The sequence below is a fragment of the Eubalaena glacialis genome, chromosome 11 (genome assembly GCF_028564815.1).
Source record: "Eubalaena glacialis isolate mEubGla1 chromosome 11, mEubGla1.1.hap2.+ XY, whole genome shotgun sequence".
In the NCBI taxonomy this organism is placed as follows: Eukaryota; Metazoa; Chordata; class Mammalia; order Artiodactyla; family Balaenidae; genus Eubalaena; species Eubalaena glacialis.
Window position 1 is genome coordinate 3074047 of NC_083726.1, and position 16708 is coordinate 3090754.

The following is a 16708-nucleotide window of genomic DNA, read 5'->3' on the forward strand; positions in this document are numbered from 1 at the left end:
ACCTCTTTGGTTCTCCCGACAAGCCCATCAGCTTGGAAATGCCCGGGGTTTCCCACCGCGGCCCCCTCCCTGCACGGCCGCACCTCTTGGAGGACAGGGGGCTCCAGCCAAGCCCATTTCCTCACATTCTCCCCAGGGCTGGCTCGAGTCACTGCCCCGCCGGACCTGCACCTGCCCGCTCCTGCCCGATGCCCACGGGTCCTGACCTGCCCGCTGCTGCCTGCTGCCCACGGGTCCTGACCTGCTGGCTGCTGCCCGATGCCCACGGGTCCTGACCCTGCCCGCTGCTGCCCGATGCCCACGGGTCCTGACCTGCCCGCTGCTGCCCAATACCCACGGGTCCTGACCTGCCCGCTGCTGCCCGATGCCCACAGTCCTGACCCTGCCCGCTGCTGCCCAATGCCCATGGGTCCTGACCTGCCCGCTGCTGCCCACGGGTCCTGCACCCACCCGCTGCTCCCCAATGCCCACGGGTCCTGACCCTGCCCGCTGCTGCCCGATGCCCAGGGGTCCTGACCTGCCCGCTGCTGCCCGATGCCCACGGGTCCTGACCCGCTGTCTCCACCAGTCCCTGCCAGAGCAGTGCTGCATGCAGCTGGGTGGGCCTGTTCAATATAAATCTCAGTGAACTAAAATGAAAACTAGAAATTCAGTTCCTCGGTCACACTGGTCATATTTTTCGAGTGTGGAAAGCCCACGTGTGCCTAGAGGCCCCCCTCTGGGTGGTCCCGTCATCCTAGAGCCTTCTGCTGCTCTGGGGCCTCTCTCCCTGGCTTGCACTCGGGTGTGTCCCCTCCTACGGCTGCCCCGCCTATTCCCCTAGACCTTCCCTAAGCCACCTCGGCCACGCCCACGAGGTCCTTCCTTTTAAAGCCTGAATAATGTTCCATTGTGTGTGTGTGTGTACACATGTATATATAGACATACATACGTGTATACACACACAATTTATCTTTTCATCCATTGATGGACACTTGGGTTGTCCCATATCTCGGCTGCCATGAACATGAGGGTGCAGATACCTCTGTGAGATAATTTCATTACCTTTAGACAAGTTCCGTAAAGTTGCAGGATAAAAAAAACATCAACATACAGAATTCGGTTGCATTTCTATACACGAACAATGAACTACTGGAGAGAGAAATTAAGAAAACCATCCCATTCACAACTGCATCAAAAATAAAATGCTTTGGAATAAATTTAACCAAGAAAGTGAAAAATATGTTCACTGAAAACTAAACACTGATGAATGAAATTGAAGAAGACACAAATAAATGGAAAGACACTCCTCATTTGTGGATTGAAAGAATTAGTACTGTGAAAACGTCCATATTACCCAAAGCGACTCAAGGCATTCCCTATCAAAATTCCTATGGCATTTTTCACAGATATAGAAAAACAAACCTAAAATTTGTATGGAACCATAAAAGACCCCGAACAGCTAAAGCAACCTTGAGCTGGCCGACATTCTAATGCCATTTAGGAAAAAAGAAATACAAACAAGGAAATGCACTTTGATCGCTCATCTTTCAGGAAATCAGCAGGTGCCGACCCCTCTGGCTGTCTCCTCCCAGGCAGGTCCCCTGGGGGGGGAGGACAGTCCCGCTCACAGTGGGGGAGCGGGGCTGCCGCACCGCCGACGCCGGGAGAAGCTCACGCGGTCCTCGCCCGCGTGGTGGGACTGCAGCCCTGGTGCACACCCCAGAGAGCAAGCAACTGGGGGGCCAGGGACCCTCCTCAACAGCGCACAGGCACACCCACTCCCCTGGTCTGGGAGGAGGTCAAGCGGCTCAGACAGAAGGGCGGCTTTTGTCCCAGGAACTGCCGGGGGAGGGGCTGGCCCGGGGGTTGGGGGTGGCGGTCCCTGGAGTCAGTCGCCTGTGCCCACCAGGCCTCCAGACATAAAGTGCAGCCAGGGACGCGGGGAGGGAGCACAGCCCTAGGACCCACCTCTGCGCCCAGGGCGCCGGCCGGGAGGGACGCGCTCCCCAGGACTCCGGCCGCTGCCGGGGGACGCCCAAGGAGCAGCCCTGGAGCAGGCCCTGGGCTTCGCAGGGACGCAGAGGCCCACGAGCCCCGAGCCACAGCCACCGTCCGGGGCCCATCCACGTTACAATAAAATAGAAGCCGCATTTGTGGCTGTTTTTCCACAGGGAAGCAATTCCAGAGAAGGTGCGTGAAACCAAAGACTGCGAGGGAGGCCCGCTGAGGCTGGAACGCAGGCTCAGGGCGCAGAGCGGCTCTGAGTGCGGAGGGGCGAGAGCTGAAGCGCCGCTCGGTGCCCGCCAGCAGGCAGGGTGCCCTGGAGTCCAAGCCCCCGCAACACGCAGCCGAGCTGCTTTCCGGCCTGCTGCCCCAGCCCTCCGCAGCCCGGGACTGGCCCCCCAGGCCCTCGCGGCCGGACCCAGAGGGCCGGGCTCGGCTTCACCGTCCAGGTGGCAGCAGGAGGCGGCAGGTGTGGCCCGGAAACACCCGCGTGCTCTCCCGTCAGCCCCGTGCGGCTCTCGCTCGCTAGGGAGGGAGCCCACGCCTCCTCCACACGGAGCGGGGGCGTGGAGGGGAGCCCACGGGACGGGAAGCGAGGGCCGGGAGGACACGGGGGGGACGGAGCGCATCCCGGCTGCCCCGACGGCCTCAGTCAGCCCTGCGGCCGTGGACCCACAGCACAGCACACGGGCCCAGAGTTTTCTCTCTCATTTGAGGTCCTCAAAATCCACGTGTCGGCTCCAGCTATGGCGGGTGGGACGCACCCTTCCCACCGGCTCCCTCTGGGAGCTGGACCGGCTGCTCAGCCACAGCGGCCTCCACGGCGGCCCGCACCCAGCGCCCTGCTCGTATGGGGCACATCACGCACCCAGGGAGCAGGGTTCACCTCCCCGCTCTTCGGGCTACTTCTGCATGATCTGCGCTTTTTAATTGCCTTTTTTTCCTCCTTGTAACTAATGCCCCTCATTCATTTTTGTGCCACTATCTAGCCCACGGCCTGGGACAGATTATGGATAGCCTTTTGTTGACACGTGTCCCAAGAGGATTTTAAGCTACCTTGTAAGGGATTAAAGAGTTACTGAAACCTGTAATGGCCCAGCTAATAAACACCCTAGTTGAAGGGAGAGTAATCACCCGATGGCCGTCCTATGATTACTATGTATTTTCATTGCCAAAAGACGCAATACAATTTCATGGTTACTTGGGCCTGTAAAACAGAAATACCCCCAATTTTTAAGATATGAAAAGGTTTATGATGAGGGTACTGTCAGTTCAACAATCAGTCCATGGTACAAATGAGTCGATTCATAACAAAATTTAATTTCAAGAAAATTAACTCAATAAAGATGCCACAATTGTGCTTGAAGTTTTAACATCTATTAGGAGTTTCAGTGAAGTGGGGCAGGACCACAGACGCGCAGATCCATTTTCTACTCCTCGAAATGCGACCGCCTTAATACCTAATTTATTCATAACGGGGACAGTATTACAGGGAACTCTGTTTAACGAGGGGGGTCAGGATCTCAGTGTAACCCATCACTAGTGGAGAGCGTTCAAAATTTACGGGATATGAAGTTTTGTTTCCTGCGACGTAACTGAGACCTGATCGATAGCACCAGGCCAATGGCCACTTTAACCAAACAGCCCCCCCAAAAAAGGCTTTACATCCCAGGAAATGTGAGTGGCTAGAAATTCTGTAGCTGTCAAGTACCTACAAAAGCAAAACCAAAGTGGGGGATTTGGATGTGGCTACTGACCAGTCGTAATTTCTGTAGCCAACACCATTAGAACATACAGCTGCAAAAAGGAAAAGCAAAGTCAAAACACAGGGCTTCAGAGCCACAAAAACAGCCACAGACCCCACGCCGGGCACACGGCCACACAGGCAAACAGGCACACGGGCCAGCATGAGGAACAAAGCTCTGGGCTACTGTTCTCGATGACCTGGGAGAAATGTGCTCAGAACTCAAGGCTGGCGGGCATGGGGGCCAGCAGGGCAGCAGCTCGAGGTCCCCATCCCATGGGACGATCGCGCCATCTAGACCAAGGGCTCCTTTGATGAGGAGGCCAGGGGGCGAGGCCCTTCCAGCCTGCTCGGGGCCCTGGGCCCCCACTGCCGTCTTCGTGGACGTCAACGCACGGGAGCCCAACCCTGCACCTGGGACTCCTGCTGCCCGACGAAGAAGCCCGTGGCCTGGGGCTCCCTCTCCCAGCCTCCAAAGGCAGCTGCCCAGTCCAAGGCCCATGAAGGGCTGGCGCCCAGTGCAGGAAAACCCTGCCTCCCGGAGTTAAGAAGGAAAGCCAGCCTCCGAGGGGACGCCACTCCAAGTCCACACAAGGTGCCTGGTCGCCGCGAGGGATGAGGAAAGGCCAGCGTGGAACCCCCGGCATGGCCTCAGCCGCAGCAAACATCTCCAAGAAACTGGAGAGGCGTTAGAATAAGCAACATTGACACTCAAGGGAACAAAGGTAGTTTGTTCCAGAAAACGCTGTGGAGAGGAGGAAACTTCACAGCGCAATAAATCTGTCAGGGACTTTTTAAAATCTTTATCATGAGTGACTCAAAACACAGACAAGGTGTGAGTCCTGAGCGTGAGTGTGTCCGGTAGATGCAGCTCAGAGTCTCGCTGGAATTACACCTGCCCCGGGGCCCCGGCCAAAGTGCAAACTGCACAGCGGGATGAAATCCAGCTACAGGTAAAACTACAGAAAGTTCTTTTCCCTGTCTTACATCTAGTCAAATGACAAGAACGCCAGAAGTGGACTTTAAAAAGACCGCATTTCAGTGGAGAGGATGCTTTGAAGGCAAAATCGAGCACAGCAAACGGACCCAGAGCAGAAGGTGGCAGGAGGTGAGGTGCCGAGGACACGGCCCGGCCCCTCGTGGAGGTAGGACCTGGCCCGGCTCCCGCCGCGGGCACCCTGCGGGAGGTGGGGGGGGGGGGTGCAAGGGCCACTCACCTGGTACGTGTCCCACAGGCGGATGGTGCAGCGCAGGGGCACCTCGCGCATCAGCAGGTTGTTCATCCAGCGGAAGGCGAACTGCAGGTACCTCACCTCGTGCTGGTCCAGGTGCCGGTGGACTTGCCCTGCAGGGACAAACACAGGCCCCGCGGCTGTCAGGAGAGCCCCCGGAGGCCTGCCCCTTCCCTGAGGCCCCGGGCCCACCTCGGAACCCTTCCAACCAGCCGAGCCACCGCCCCCAAGGAGCACAGAAGGAAAAGGAACTTCCACTCCAAGACCTCAGACTCTCTTCCTCAAGGAATACGGGTGGTGACGGCGGTAACGGTAACTAGGACCATGACAGCCCCCGCAGGCAGAGTGTGCGCCCCGTCTGGGATGCCCCGAGCCCCACCCCAGGAACACGGGCAGGCCCAGTCCTGCCCTACAGATGGCGGCACTGGTCCGAGAGGCCGGCGGACGCTTGGGGGCACATGGCGGGGCTCAGCTGACCTTCACCCGTCTGGCCCACAGGCAGGTCCACCAGATACGGGCTGCAGTCCTGAGAGAGGGGACGGCTTCGACCTCGTGCCAGCCTGGGTCCCACGGGCTCCCGGGCCCGGCCAGTGAGGGGGCAGGCGGGCCCATCCCTGGATCCCAGGTTTGGGGCTTCTGTGAAGACAGCAGGGCCCCTGGGGAGAACCAGGCCCGAAGCGCCATCTCCCACCAGCCTCAGAGTCTCTCCCCGTCACGGCGCTCCACGGCTCAAGTCCCCAGCGTTCCCCGCCCAGGCCTCTCTGCTGGGCTCTCAACAACCCGCGGGAAAGGCTTCAGAGCTCACTGGAGCTCCGAGGTCCTGGGACCCTGGAAGTGCCCCTCCAAGGAAGCAGAGACTCTGGGGATCATGGTGACTGCCCCATTTTCCCCACATTCTGCCCTGGGAAGAGCCACTCGAAGGGCCAGGGGAGGACGGGTGCTGCCATATAAAACAGGCAAGTATGGCCTAATTATCCAGACTGGGGACTGGGACGTGCCCACCCTGACTTCTGTCCACAGGACCCACGAGTGTGGCCCACGGCCCCGTGTCTGCACATGCCCGGAGTCACTGGCTCCTCCTCTGGTCTCACCCCCCGCTCCCTGCCTGCCCTGAGAGGCAACCCTGAAAAAAGTGTACAGCTCCTTCAGTTCTCCCAATGAAAGTTCTAGAAGCGGCAAACAAACGACAGCCAGGGGATCAGGGAAGCGCGAGGCCAGCTCAGAGGGCTGCTGTGTGGGCGGACAGTGACCTCAGGGGTTCCCAGACGTCATCCTCATCTCAGCGGCTGTTAGAACACAGCTTCTCGGGTGCATCTCGACTTTCTGGATCAGAATCTTCCCGGCGGGATCTGAGTTTCTGTGTCTCCAGAAGATTCTTATGTGCCAGCCACCCACCTGTGCTGGGAGCCCTCTCAGGGACAAGTTACACAAGGACTCGGCATCCGGGTCCCCAGAGACAGAGGAAGACGGGGCTCCAGCCTCTGACACAGGGTCCGCGTCCCAGGAGAGGCTCCCCACGCAGGGCAGGGCTGGCTCTGTGGTCCGCTCTACAGCTTCTAATCAGCTTGTGTTGTATTAAATACACTTACTTGTTCACTTCACTTCACGGCCCAAAACGGTCCCCTCCTGCTCCAGCGGGGAATGAAGTGGGAGCAGAGCCACAGCAGAGCTGGTGGAGCCTCCACGGCGGCAGCCCCGGCACAAACGAGCCACACGGCTTGTCACCGAGGAGAGCCCTGGGGTCTGCAAGGGGAAGTGTCCTCCCCGTGTGCCCAGCTTGTAAGCTCGGGGGCCACCTAATACCATGACGGGGTTCCTCTCCAGGCGTCATGAGGGCCCCGTACATGGCCCACAGTTTGAGAAACACCAGCTGGCAGACAAAGAAGGACCAGCTGGGCCAGAACCGCCCTTCTCGGCCCTCGGCCCCCCAGCACTGCGCCCGCTCGGGTGACACCGTGTGCCTGGCGAGGCCCCACCCGGGCGCTGCCCCAGTCCCTCCCCCCGCGCCAGCCTCCCTGGACCCCGTGTCACACTGCCCGGGCTTCGCTGCTTAGGGCCGTGCCCGCCCCAGGACGTGAGCTGCTCCACAGCAGGCGTGGTGCCTGAGACCCCTCCGCACCTGCAGCCCTGGGACACACTAGGTGCCCAGTAAGCGTGAGCCAGACGACGGGTGAATGAATGAATGAATGAGGGAATGAATCAAGTTAGAAAATGGGTAACTGAACGTGTGAATAAACCGCCCATTTCTCAGCCATCCCCCTCCTCCTATTTCTCCACGATGAGATACTGCGGAGCTTTCCAGCAATGCGATGGGACGTCCTGTTCTTTTTAAAGAATTAAGATTTATTTCTAAGCTGAAAACAGCAGCATCTACAAAGCTGGAAAGTTCCGTGGGGCCCTGAGTGGCCCCCCGTGCCCGTTCCCCAAGGGCGGCAGCCCCTGCCGAGGCCTGGGCACCGACGCGAGCACTCCGGCCAACGGGAAACGCAAATACCATCAATACCTGGAAACTGGCAGTTCAGAAAATGAATCAATTTACTGAACAAGGATCTTTTACACAGAAACAGGGGAGTGAGCTTCCACGAGCGCAGTTGGAAGTGGGGGCAGAGCGGGTGGAAGGGCGGTGGCAGCTCCGAAGAGAAAACCGCCTCCTGAATACAGAGCGCCTAAAGGAGGGGGACCCGCAGGGGCTGCTCCCAGGACAGGCCTGGACGATCAGGGGCTCCAGGACCCGCCACTCACTAGCCACTTAAACTCCACGGGACACGGGGGCCGAGGACAGAGAGCAGCGGGTGGCAGGGCCAGGCGCCTCCTGCCCAGGCCCGCGCGGGGCGCCGACGCCACCCCACACCCGGCGCTCGCCGGGTGTTGATAATCCGGAAGGCGGGGCCGCTCCGAGTTCACCCTCGCGGATTCAGGTGACTTTTCACGGGTTGTGGAGCCCTGGGTGTTGGCCCGCCAGCTGACGAGCCGTCAAAGGCCCTCCTCAGGGTCCCCCTGGACCGCGGTGCCCGTGGGGCGGGACCCTGTCTGGACCCAGGGATTGGCACAGAGCCAGGCCCGGCGTGTGGCGCGTGCCCGGCACATTCGCGGGTCAAGTGGAGTGACGGCCGGGGCCGGACGCGCTCGGAGGCGGGGGCGGGGCGGTGGCGTGGAACGAGCTGCCCGCAGTCCCCCAGCCACGTCCCTGCGCCCGCAGTGCCACTGGCCTCCTCGGCTGACGCAGAAGGTCACCGTTTACAAGCGGGGAAAACAAGCAACTCTAACAAGTGCCCGGGAGGCACGCGACACCTTTGTAACGTGAACTGGCGAGCAAAGTGATTTGCAAAATTAAACACTTATTCCCGGAACATCTGTCACTGAAGGAACCTAACCAAACAAGTAAAAATAAACCCCTTCTCTCCTCCGGCAGTCCCACCTGAGGCCCGCCCCACGAGGCGCTGGCGGATGCCACCCCGTCTCAGGCTCGGCCAGCGGAGCCCATGCCAGCCGGAGCGCGAGGACCAACAGCCCAGTGGCCAGCTCCCGCCCACGGGACCTGTGCCCACGCAAGGAGCAGGCGAGGTGGCCCATCCGGGGTGCACGCGGCAGCGGCAGACTCAGGACTGTCCCCCCCCACGTCCTGAAATGACCCCACGATGCCAAATGGGCCCACAGACCCGCCCGGTATCGCCGGGTACCAGCACCCTGGGCACGGCCGGGGCCTCTGCAGAGCAAGGGCCACAGCATCAACCCCACGAGGACACGGGCAGAGGCTGCTCATTCATCGGCTCTTTCCGGGAAGCTCTCGGGCGTCTCCATGTACCCCACCGCCTGTGACAGTGAAGCTACAGAGGAGACGTGGCCGGCGTCCTGCCCTCCACGAGCTCAGCAACGTGCAGGAGAGACAGAAAGAAAATGCAACTTGGAGCCTCCGAGTTGTCTATTTCACCAGAGTTACCGACTCTGAGTGTCCTGAGGGCCTGGGCTTCTCTTCTGCCCGACGCAGGCCCGAGCTCCCGACAGCAGCGAAGCAGGCAGCCCCGGGCCCACCTGGTGGGGATGCGAGCCTCGGCCGCCAGGCGCCGACCCACGACCAGGCCACCCCAGCTGATTCGAGGCCAACAGGAGCAGCCATCCCAGGACCGCGGGAGGCACTCCTTGGTCACGTGGAGGTGGCCGTTTCTCACTGATGACCTGGCTTCTCCGGAAGCCACAATGAAGAGTGATATGGCCACTGCCCCCGCCCACCTCCTAACGCACACAGTGAACTTCCGGGGAGGCCGCCTCCTGCTCTGAACGTGTTGAAAAACGGACGCCTAAACTCCAGCCATTACTTTCCATTTATATACATCGGAGCGCAAATGTATGTGCTGGAAAGATTCTTATAAGCAACTGTGAGCAGATGCTCTGTCACTGGTAAAGGTAACTCGGTTAGCAGTAATTCTGCATTTGAAATTTCCATTTCACTGGAAATTAGAGGGGACGTGGAATGAGTGAGCAGGCAGATGTAATTATCATCATCTTTCAGGCTGAGGAGACGTTTCTCCATCAAGGCCTTCTGAGGCAGACTGCCACAAGGGCACAGGAAGTGCCCATCGCCCAGCACGTTCCGGATGCTTCTCCCAGCACCTGAAACAGCACGTCTGCAGGCTGGAAATTCTGCTGCAACACCTTGTCTTCTTCATTAAAAACAAAAATAAACTACACAAACAGATTGTGTCCCAAGATTTATGCTAAAAAGGAAAAAAAACATGTATCCCGTTGACTTGGCACAAAGAATAGGCACTGTTTACGCAGGGCCAGGCACTGCTTAGATTTATTTGCCCCAAGAGTGAACCTAATTGCTCACCCGTAGATACCTGACAAGGAAAACCGCCCCAAGCCACCCCCCAACCCACTTCTGCTGGGCGAGGCCCGAACAGGCTTTGGTTTGGGGTGGGGGGGTGGAGATTTCAAACCCCTAATCAGTTAAAAAGATAAAGAAGGACAAAAACAAGAGCCTCTGACAGTGAACGCGGGCCTCTCTGCAGCCAAGGCGGCCTTGCTCTGGGCTCACCCACCCTCCTCGTTCGCCAGGGCTGATGGACGGTAAGAACAAACAGCTAGAAGAAAGCATCAGCGCCAAACGGGCAGGGCCAAGCCGCACGCCCAGGGCCCCCGGCCAAGGACCCGGGGCGCAGGGTTGTGCCAAGGGGCAGGAGGAAGGAGCCGGACGGAGGACGACACGCATGACGCCCAGCCCAGCAGCTCCTGGGGGAGAAGCGTCCAGGGCTCCCCGCTGCAGACAGACCTGCCGGGGCCACCCCCAGAGGCCACCAGGAGGACAGAGGGCCCGAGCTGGGAGGTGACCGGGCGGGCAGACGGAGGGAGTGAAGGAAGCAGCGCAGGACCCAGGACCCGTGACTCCACTCCCCACGCACACAACACGCTCACGCAGTGAGCGGGCCTGTCTTCTTCCTCAGGCAGAGCAGAGCCCGGGTCAGACTGGAGAACAGTAGAGAGACCTCGGGTTACAGCATCAGGAGAGCTGGGCTCAGATCCCAGGTCAGCTTCCAGAAGGTTCTCTAGGCTCTCAGCGCCTCCAGGCCCTCCCTGGAACGGGGAGAGCCCCCAGCTCCCTCACAGCACCCTCTCCGGAGAGTCCCGGGGTAGTGGCTGCCATACGGTGGGCATGTGACACAGGTGCCAGGCCCCTCCCAGCCTTTCTCTTGGTGCCAGACCAAGAGGAGGGAGGGAGGGCAGCTAAGTCTCATTCCAGAAGTACATCCACCAGGGAAGCTCTGAGCAGGCGAACAAGGCCTCTGCTGAACAGGAAGCCTGCTCTCAGCCGCCTCAAGAAAGCACCCGAGAGCAGGCGCGGCTCCCAAGGCCTCGGGCCACGGGCCCACGTCAGGCTCCCCACGGACCCTGCTCAGCCATCACAGCGCAGTGAGCAAAGGGGCAGAGGCAGCGGACTCAGGACACGGGGACCTAGACAAACAGTGGGAAGGCGGCCAGGCTCTGGGCAGGGGCTCTGCCAGGACCTGAGACCAGCAGACGCATTGCCCCTCCAGCCACAGGGGACACGCGTGTTCTGACGGGGCCACAGGTGACAGCCCCTGGTCCCAGGGTCTCAGGGTCGGGGCTCGCAGAGGCCGGACCTCAGGACACGACAGGAGCTGGGCACTGAGCTCCATCAGGGGGGCCCGTGATTCGGCCCATCACGCCCACGTGAGGAAGCCCCAGTAAAAACTCCGGACGCACGGGCTCAGCGGGTGAACACGTGAACTGTGGAGGGCGACAGGCCCTAACTCCAGGGCCGAGAGGAAGCGCCGAGTCCCTGGGACCCTCCCGACCTCACCCCGCACCTCTCTTCCCTGGCCGGCTCTCCTGAGCTCTGTGAGCTGCTCCAGCGAGGGATCAGGCCTTGGGGCCCCAGCAACCGCTGCCTTTATCACTGATGGGTCACAAGTGCGGGCGGCCTGGGGACCACGGGCGTGCGGCTGGCACCTCCCGGAGAACTGAGCCCTGCACGGGGGTCTGACGCTCACCCTGGCAGGGAGTGGCAGAACTGTGCTGGGGGGCACCCACGTGGCACTTGGTGTACGAGCAGAGGACTTCCTCCAGCATTAAACGACCCTGAGGGTTGAGATCCAGACAGACATCAGGGCAGGGGCCAAACTGCAAATACGTTCTCCCCAGATCACTCCTCCAAGGCTAGTTCAACACCCAGGCCAGGCCGCGGGGTCGCTAGCTTGTTATATAGGAAGAAGGGGGGTGGCGGTGACGGCGGGTCGGACCCTACAGGCTGCCACCCGTTTGTAAAGTGGGCAGTACACCCCCGGGAGGAGGTCACACCAGGCACACCTGGCCTTGGGGACAGGGACACCACCACACTCTCAGGACCCCAGCATAAACACGAGAGTGGGATGGAATGAAGCCTCCCAGCAGGTTGTAAAGAAATAGCGTTCATCTGACACCACCCACACCATCTTTCCATCCCTAGAGAGGTGTTAAGGCCTATGTTTTCGACAGTAACATCATTCAAAATATGAGTTCTTCTGGAGCGACACAGAACTGAAGCGACGAGGTATGAAATCATGCTCCCTTCACAGGTGTGCTCACGAGCATCTCAACAAACACCCCAAACTGGGGCTGTTTCCACAGAGTGCAGGAGACGGAGCCCACATCGCGGGGCACCGACTACTCCACAAGCCACATGAGGGCTCCCTGCCCCCAGCCCTGGCCACGCCCAGAGAAGAGAGGAAGTGGGTGCGACGCCAGATCCGGTGGATGGGTCTCGGCTCCATCCCCCCACACCCGTACAAGGTTCTAGAGGGGACACAGGGCGGGGCTGGTGAGGCGTGCAGATCTCAATGAGCTGCACTGTGGACAGATCTCAGCTCGCCGTGGGCAGGAGGCCAGCCCTGACACCACCCAAGTCTGCAATGAAATCGAAGACGTACAGCTTTCCCAGAAGTCTTCCCTCTCTCCCGATGCACTTTAAGACTGAGAATACGCCACAAAAAATATGTGTCTGAGTCTGACCTGGATTTGAGACTCCCCACGCCTGGTACTGGCTGGTCCGTACCTCCCCACATTCAAGACCCAGCTCAAGCATCACTGCCCTTTTGAAGCCTTTTCTGACCTCTCTCCACCCTGGAGCTGAGCCCCCTTCCTCAGTGCCCTCACCTCGACTTCTAGAGAGTGCCTGTGACACTTTGGGGGCCCTGAGGTTTGCATGGCTGGGTGCTCTCTGCACACACGCAGCCGCTGCTGGCCTGGCCCTCGGGGTGAGTGAGTGGTGGGGCTCCTCCTCCCAGGGGACACTTGCGTAAACTAAAGACTCAACAGTGGGCGCCATGAAGGCAGCTTCTCCCCAAACATCCACCTGGGCTCCTCAGGCGTGAGCCGGCCAGCCAGGTAACCATGGTGCGGAGCGGGGCGCCTGGGGCGTGAATACTGGGCATCTGCCCGCCAGGAGGCCAGCACCCACACCAGGGTCTGGGCTGCCCTGGCCAGGCTGGCTGACAGGCCAGCAAGTGCTCAGGGGGCCTCTCCGAAGGCCCCCCCAGGGCTCCCAGTGCTAAGACAAGGGGGTGCACCAGGGTTTCGGGCACCAGCGCGCAAGTGCACACAGTGTTAATGAGCCGGGAAGCCCCGTGCTACCAGGAAGGGCTGGGCTCTTGCGAATCAGGGAAGGATCGAACCAGGGAGACGGGTGTTTGAGACTCTCCTGGCGGCCCTAGTTCAACCCTCAGCTGCTCGGCCAGCCCGGGGGCATCTGAAGTGAGGAGGCCAGGCGGGGCTCTGCAGGGGCCTGAGTGGCAGATAAGCAGAGGCCGCTCTCCCCCAGGGTATGAGCAGGAGGAAGACAACGGCCTTCGGCTGACCCTGCCCGCCTACAGCCGAGACCCTCAGCACATTCCAGGGGCCGGGCTGCTCCCGGGAAGGAGCCAGCCCTCCCCGCCCCCACCCCACCTGCTGAGACCCCCCAGCATGGCTGGATTTCCTGTCCCAGCCGCTCTTCCCAGCCCTGGCTCTCCCGCTGCTGTTGTCAGCAAGCAAACGACGCAGAACAGCCCACACGGGTGGTGCCGCAGGAAACCTTGCTCACCTGGAACGCCTGTACACGTGTGGTCGCAGGCCAGGATGTCGTTCCCGCTGGAGTGCTTCCCACACCCAGGGACAGTGTGAAGACAGCGAGAATAAGGGCGCCAAGAGGGAACTGCAGGTCTCCTTGCAATCAGGAGGGAGGCATCCAAGTGTAAGAAGGAGGTGGGCCACGGTGTCCGCACACCCCGGTAAGGCACCCATTTAACATGGAGCTAAAAGCATTGGTTGTCCTCAGGCTGCTTGGCGCAGATCAAATGAAGAGACACCTTCCCCACGCAGCTGACAATGTGAGGATACCCAAAGCGACCCCCTCCAGGCTCCCCAGGTGCCATGTGGGGACCCACACCCCTCAGCCCTGAGTCCCGTCACACGGTGTCATTTCCCAGGTACACACGACGGGCAGCTCTGTGACAACGGCTCTCTGTGCCCGTCTCGCCCCAGCCCCTAACCGCCTGCTGGTCTCCGGTGCCCCACAGGTGCCAGCTGCAGAGGACAGCCGCAGGTCCGCGTTCTCACCGCCCGGTGCCAGCGTGTCCCCACGCGCCAGAGAGCCGGCTGCACGAGTGTCCAGCTCAGGGCCCTTGGCTGCCACGCACTGGGGAAGACGGGGGGAGCGGGTCTCCTCGTCGCTGTCACGGGTTCCAAGGAGGGGTGCTAAGAGCCCCCTCGGCAGGGCGCCAACCAGAGACTGGAGCGGTCACACGCACACGTGGACACACGCACACGCAGGGACACACTAGGGGCCCTCAGGAGCCCGGGCCGAGGGGCGACAAGCATGGGCTCCAGGGTCAATAGACACTTCATCAGAGTGGACGGAGGGACACTGCATCTGTGTGACCTGAGCAGAACGCTCCTGGCGGCCTCGGTCCCCGTGTGTCAGGTGCAGGTCCCGTCAGCCCTGACCTCACCAGCCGTGGGGACGGGTGACGCACCGAGTGCCTGCTGCGGGCAGAGCATCACGGGCTGAGTGCCCAGCGCCCCAGCGCTCCCACCGCTGCTGGCTGCGGGGCTGTTCCCAGGCAACGCCCGGCGGAGACCACTGGCACCCCCTGTCCGGGACCCCAGCCTGGACCAGGGCGGCTTAAGAGGCTGTCTGAGGGGCTTCTGACGCCTGCGCGCACCTCTCCTCCTTCCCGGCACCCCGCACAGCGACAGAAGGGGGCAAACACTCGAGGGCCAGAGAAAGGCGGAGAGACAGGCGTGAGAAACAGAGACAGACAGACAAGCGGGCTCCCCCGATGGCCTGGCCAGCTTCAGCCTGCACCCAGGCCACGTGGAGCCAAGAGGCGAGCCCACAACCCTGGGCCCTGGAGAGAGGCGGGGAGGGGGGTGCTGGGACAGAGTGGGGGGCTTCGGGAAGCAGCTGGACAGCCTGTGCCCGCGCCCCGGCCCTCCCCATCCTGCCCACCCCCCAGAACACAGGAGGGCTACCACCGCAGATTTGACACCAGGGGTCTCTGTGCGGGGGGACCCGGGCCCGGCAGAGCACGGAGGACTGCACTGTCCCCTGCGCGGTGATGGGGGCGTGTCTGCAGGGCGGAGCTGGTGCTCGGACGGGCCAGGGAAAGCACCCTGAGGGTGGGCCCGCCAGGGACCACAGCCTGAGGTACAGGGGGCCCAGAGGGCCCATCTCAGGTCCCCCTTCACAGAAACAGCACGTGCCTCCTCCGCCTTCTTGAAAGGGCCTATGGTTTATTACTGTGGAAAGGAGTCTGACCCCCGTGCAATAAACTGTCCTCCTTCCACCAAGCCCCGCGTGGAAAAGCCCGGCTGCCGGGGCGGCCTCCCGTCCTGATTTCAGAGGGACGTTGGTTCTTTACAGTAAGGGAGGTAAAGCCACCCACACTCTCTCCAGCAGCTTGTAACCATGAACAAAAATGGCTTCGGGGAATCATTTCAAAAGCAGACTTGATGGCCTACATTCAAAACCAAGACAACTTTTTCTTCTTAAGGTCAAGGAGAATCGCTTTATTTGGAAGTCTCTACTTACAATTTAATCAACTCGTCTGGGTTTGGCAATAAACCTCGAACATCAGTCTCGGGTGGAGGGTCACAAAGATACCATCATTAAGGAGAAAAGCAGCTAATTCACTGCTCGGGAGGCCTCGCGTGCTTGCCTTTCCTTACCCACTGGGTGGTCATCACCGCTTCCCAGGTAAACAGGCCCGCACTCGAGCAGCCGAAGGTGAACCAGTAATCCCCACGCGGCCTTCCGTGCCGGCACCTCCGGGTGGTTCCAGGAAGAGGGGCCGGCCAAGCCGCAGGTGCAGCATCTCTAAGACAAGCACCAACCCGCCTCCTCGTCCCGCGAGGGGCCGGCCCCGCCCCAGCCCACCTTCGCCCGCTTCCCGGGGCCGTGAAGTGGGCTGGCTGGTGGTGGCCCGGCCATCTCGAGGGCCCCGCCTGCGAACGGGGAGTCTTCTACGAGCCGGTGCTAAGTGCGGGCCTGGAAGGAAGAACTCCCGGAGCAACTGTTAACCTTCTGTCTGCTCGTACAGGACAGAACGTCCTCAATGGTCAAAGCCACCGACGCCTCAGCTCCAGGTCTTAAAAACCCCGCTCCGTCCTGGGGGGCATCTCAGTGCAGTCCCACCTGCCGGCCGCCAGCCCCAAGACCCTCCTGGGACCCTGCCAGCCCAGACGTGGGAGGAGAGTTGTCCCTTGATTTTAAGGAAACAGAGCCCTCTCCACCTGCTCGGGGGGAGGACCTGAAAACAAGCTTAAGTTGGGAGGAAACCACAAAGGGCTGGGAGACAGGGAGGCCTAGAAAGGATGGAGTAGGGAACCAGAGAGGGTCAAGCAGGGTCCCAGGTGACAGGGCCCAGCCCGACTCTCCCCACACACCACTCAGGCTCTGGAGGCGGCTACAGGCCTGACCCCAGGTCCTAGGACGACGGTGGGGAGGCCTCTGGGAATGGGCTCCTGCAGCAAAGGCTGGCAGGGGCAGGGACGGAGGGTGGAGGGCGGGGCCGTCCAGCATGGCTACAGGGGTGCTGAGCCCTGGGACCCCTGAGCCACTGACCCTTCACGTCGGGCCGGTACAGCCCCTCCCGCACAGTGGAGCCGAGTCCTTCCAAGCTCTCTGGCAGGCATCGCCCCTTCCCCCGATGACGTGACACCCCTGGGGGTGGTGGGAAATGTCTGTGAAGATGGTCACTTGGGATCAAGG

The 16708-nt window shown here is 60.9% G+C and overlaps 1 protein-coding gene across 2 annotated transcripts in view; it reads right to left on the reverse strand.

The window, feature by feature from the left end:
• Positions 1-16708, reverse strand: part of TBC1D22A (TBC1 domain family member 22A) — a 313242-nt gene that overhangs the window by 80253 nt on the left and 216281 nt on the right. For both annotated transcript variants that reach the window (XM_061204253.1, XM_061204252.1), the window contains one exon: positions 4948-5075. In XM_061204253.1, coding sequence (XP_061060236.1) covers positions 4948-5075 — 128 coding nt within the window. The remainder of the gene's footprint in view (positions 1-4947; positions 5076-16708) is intronic.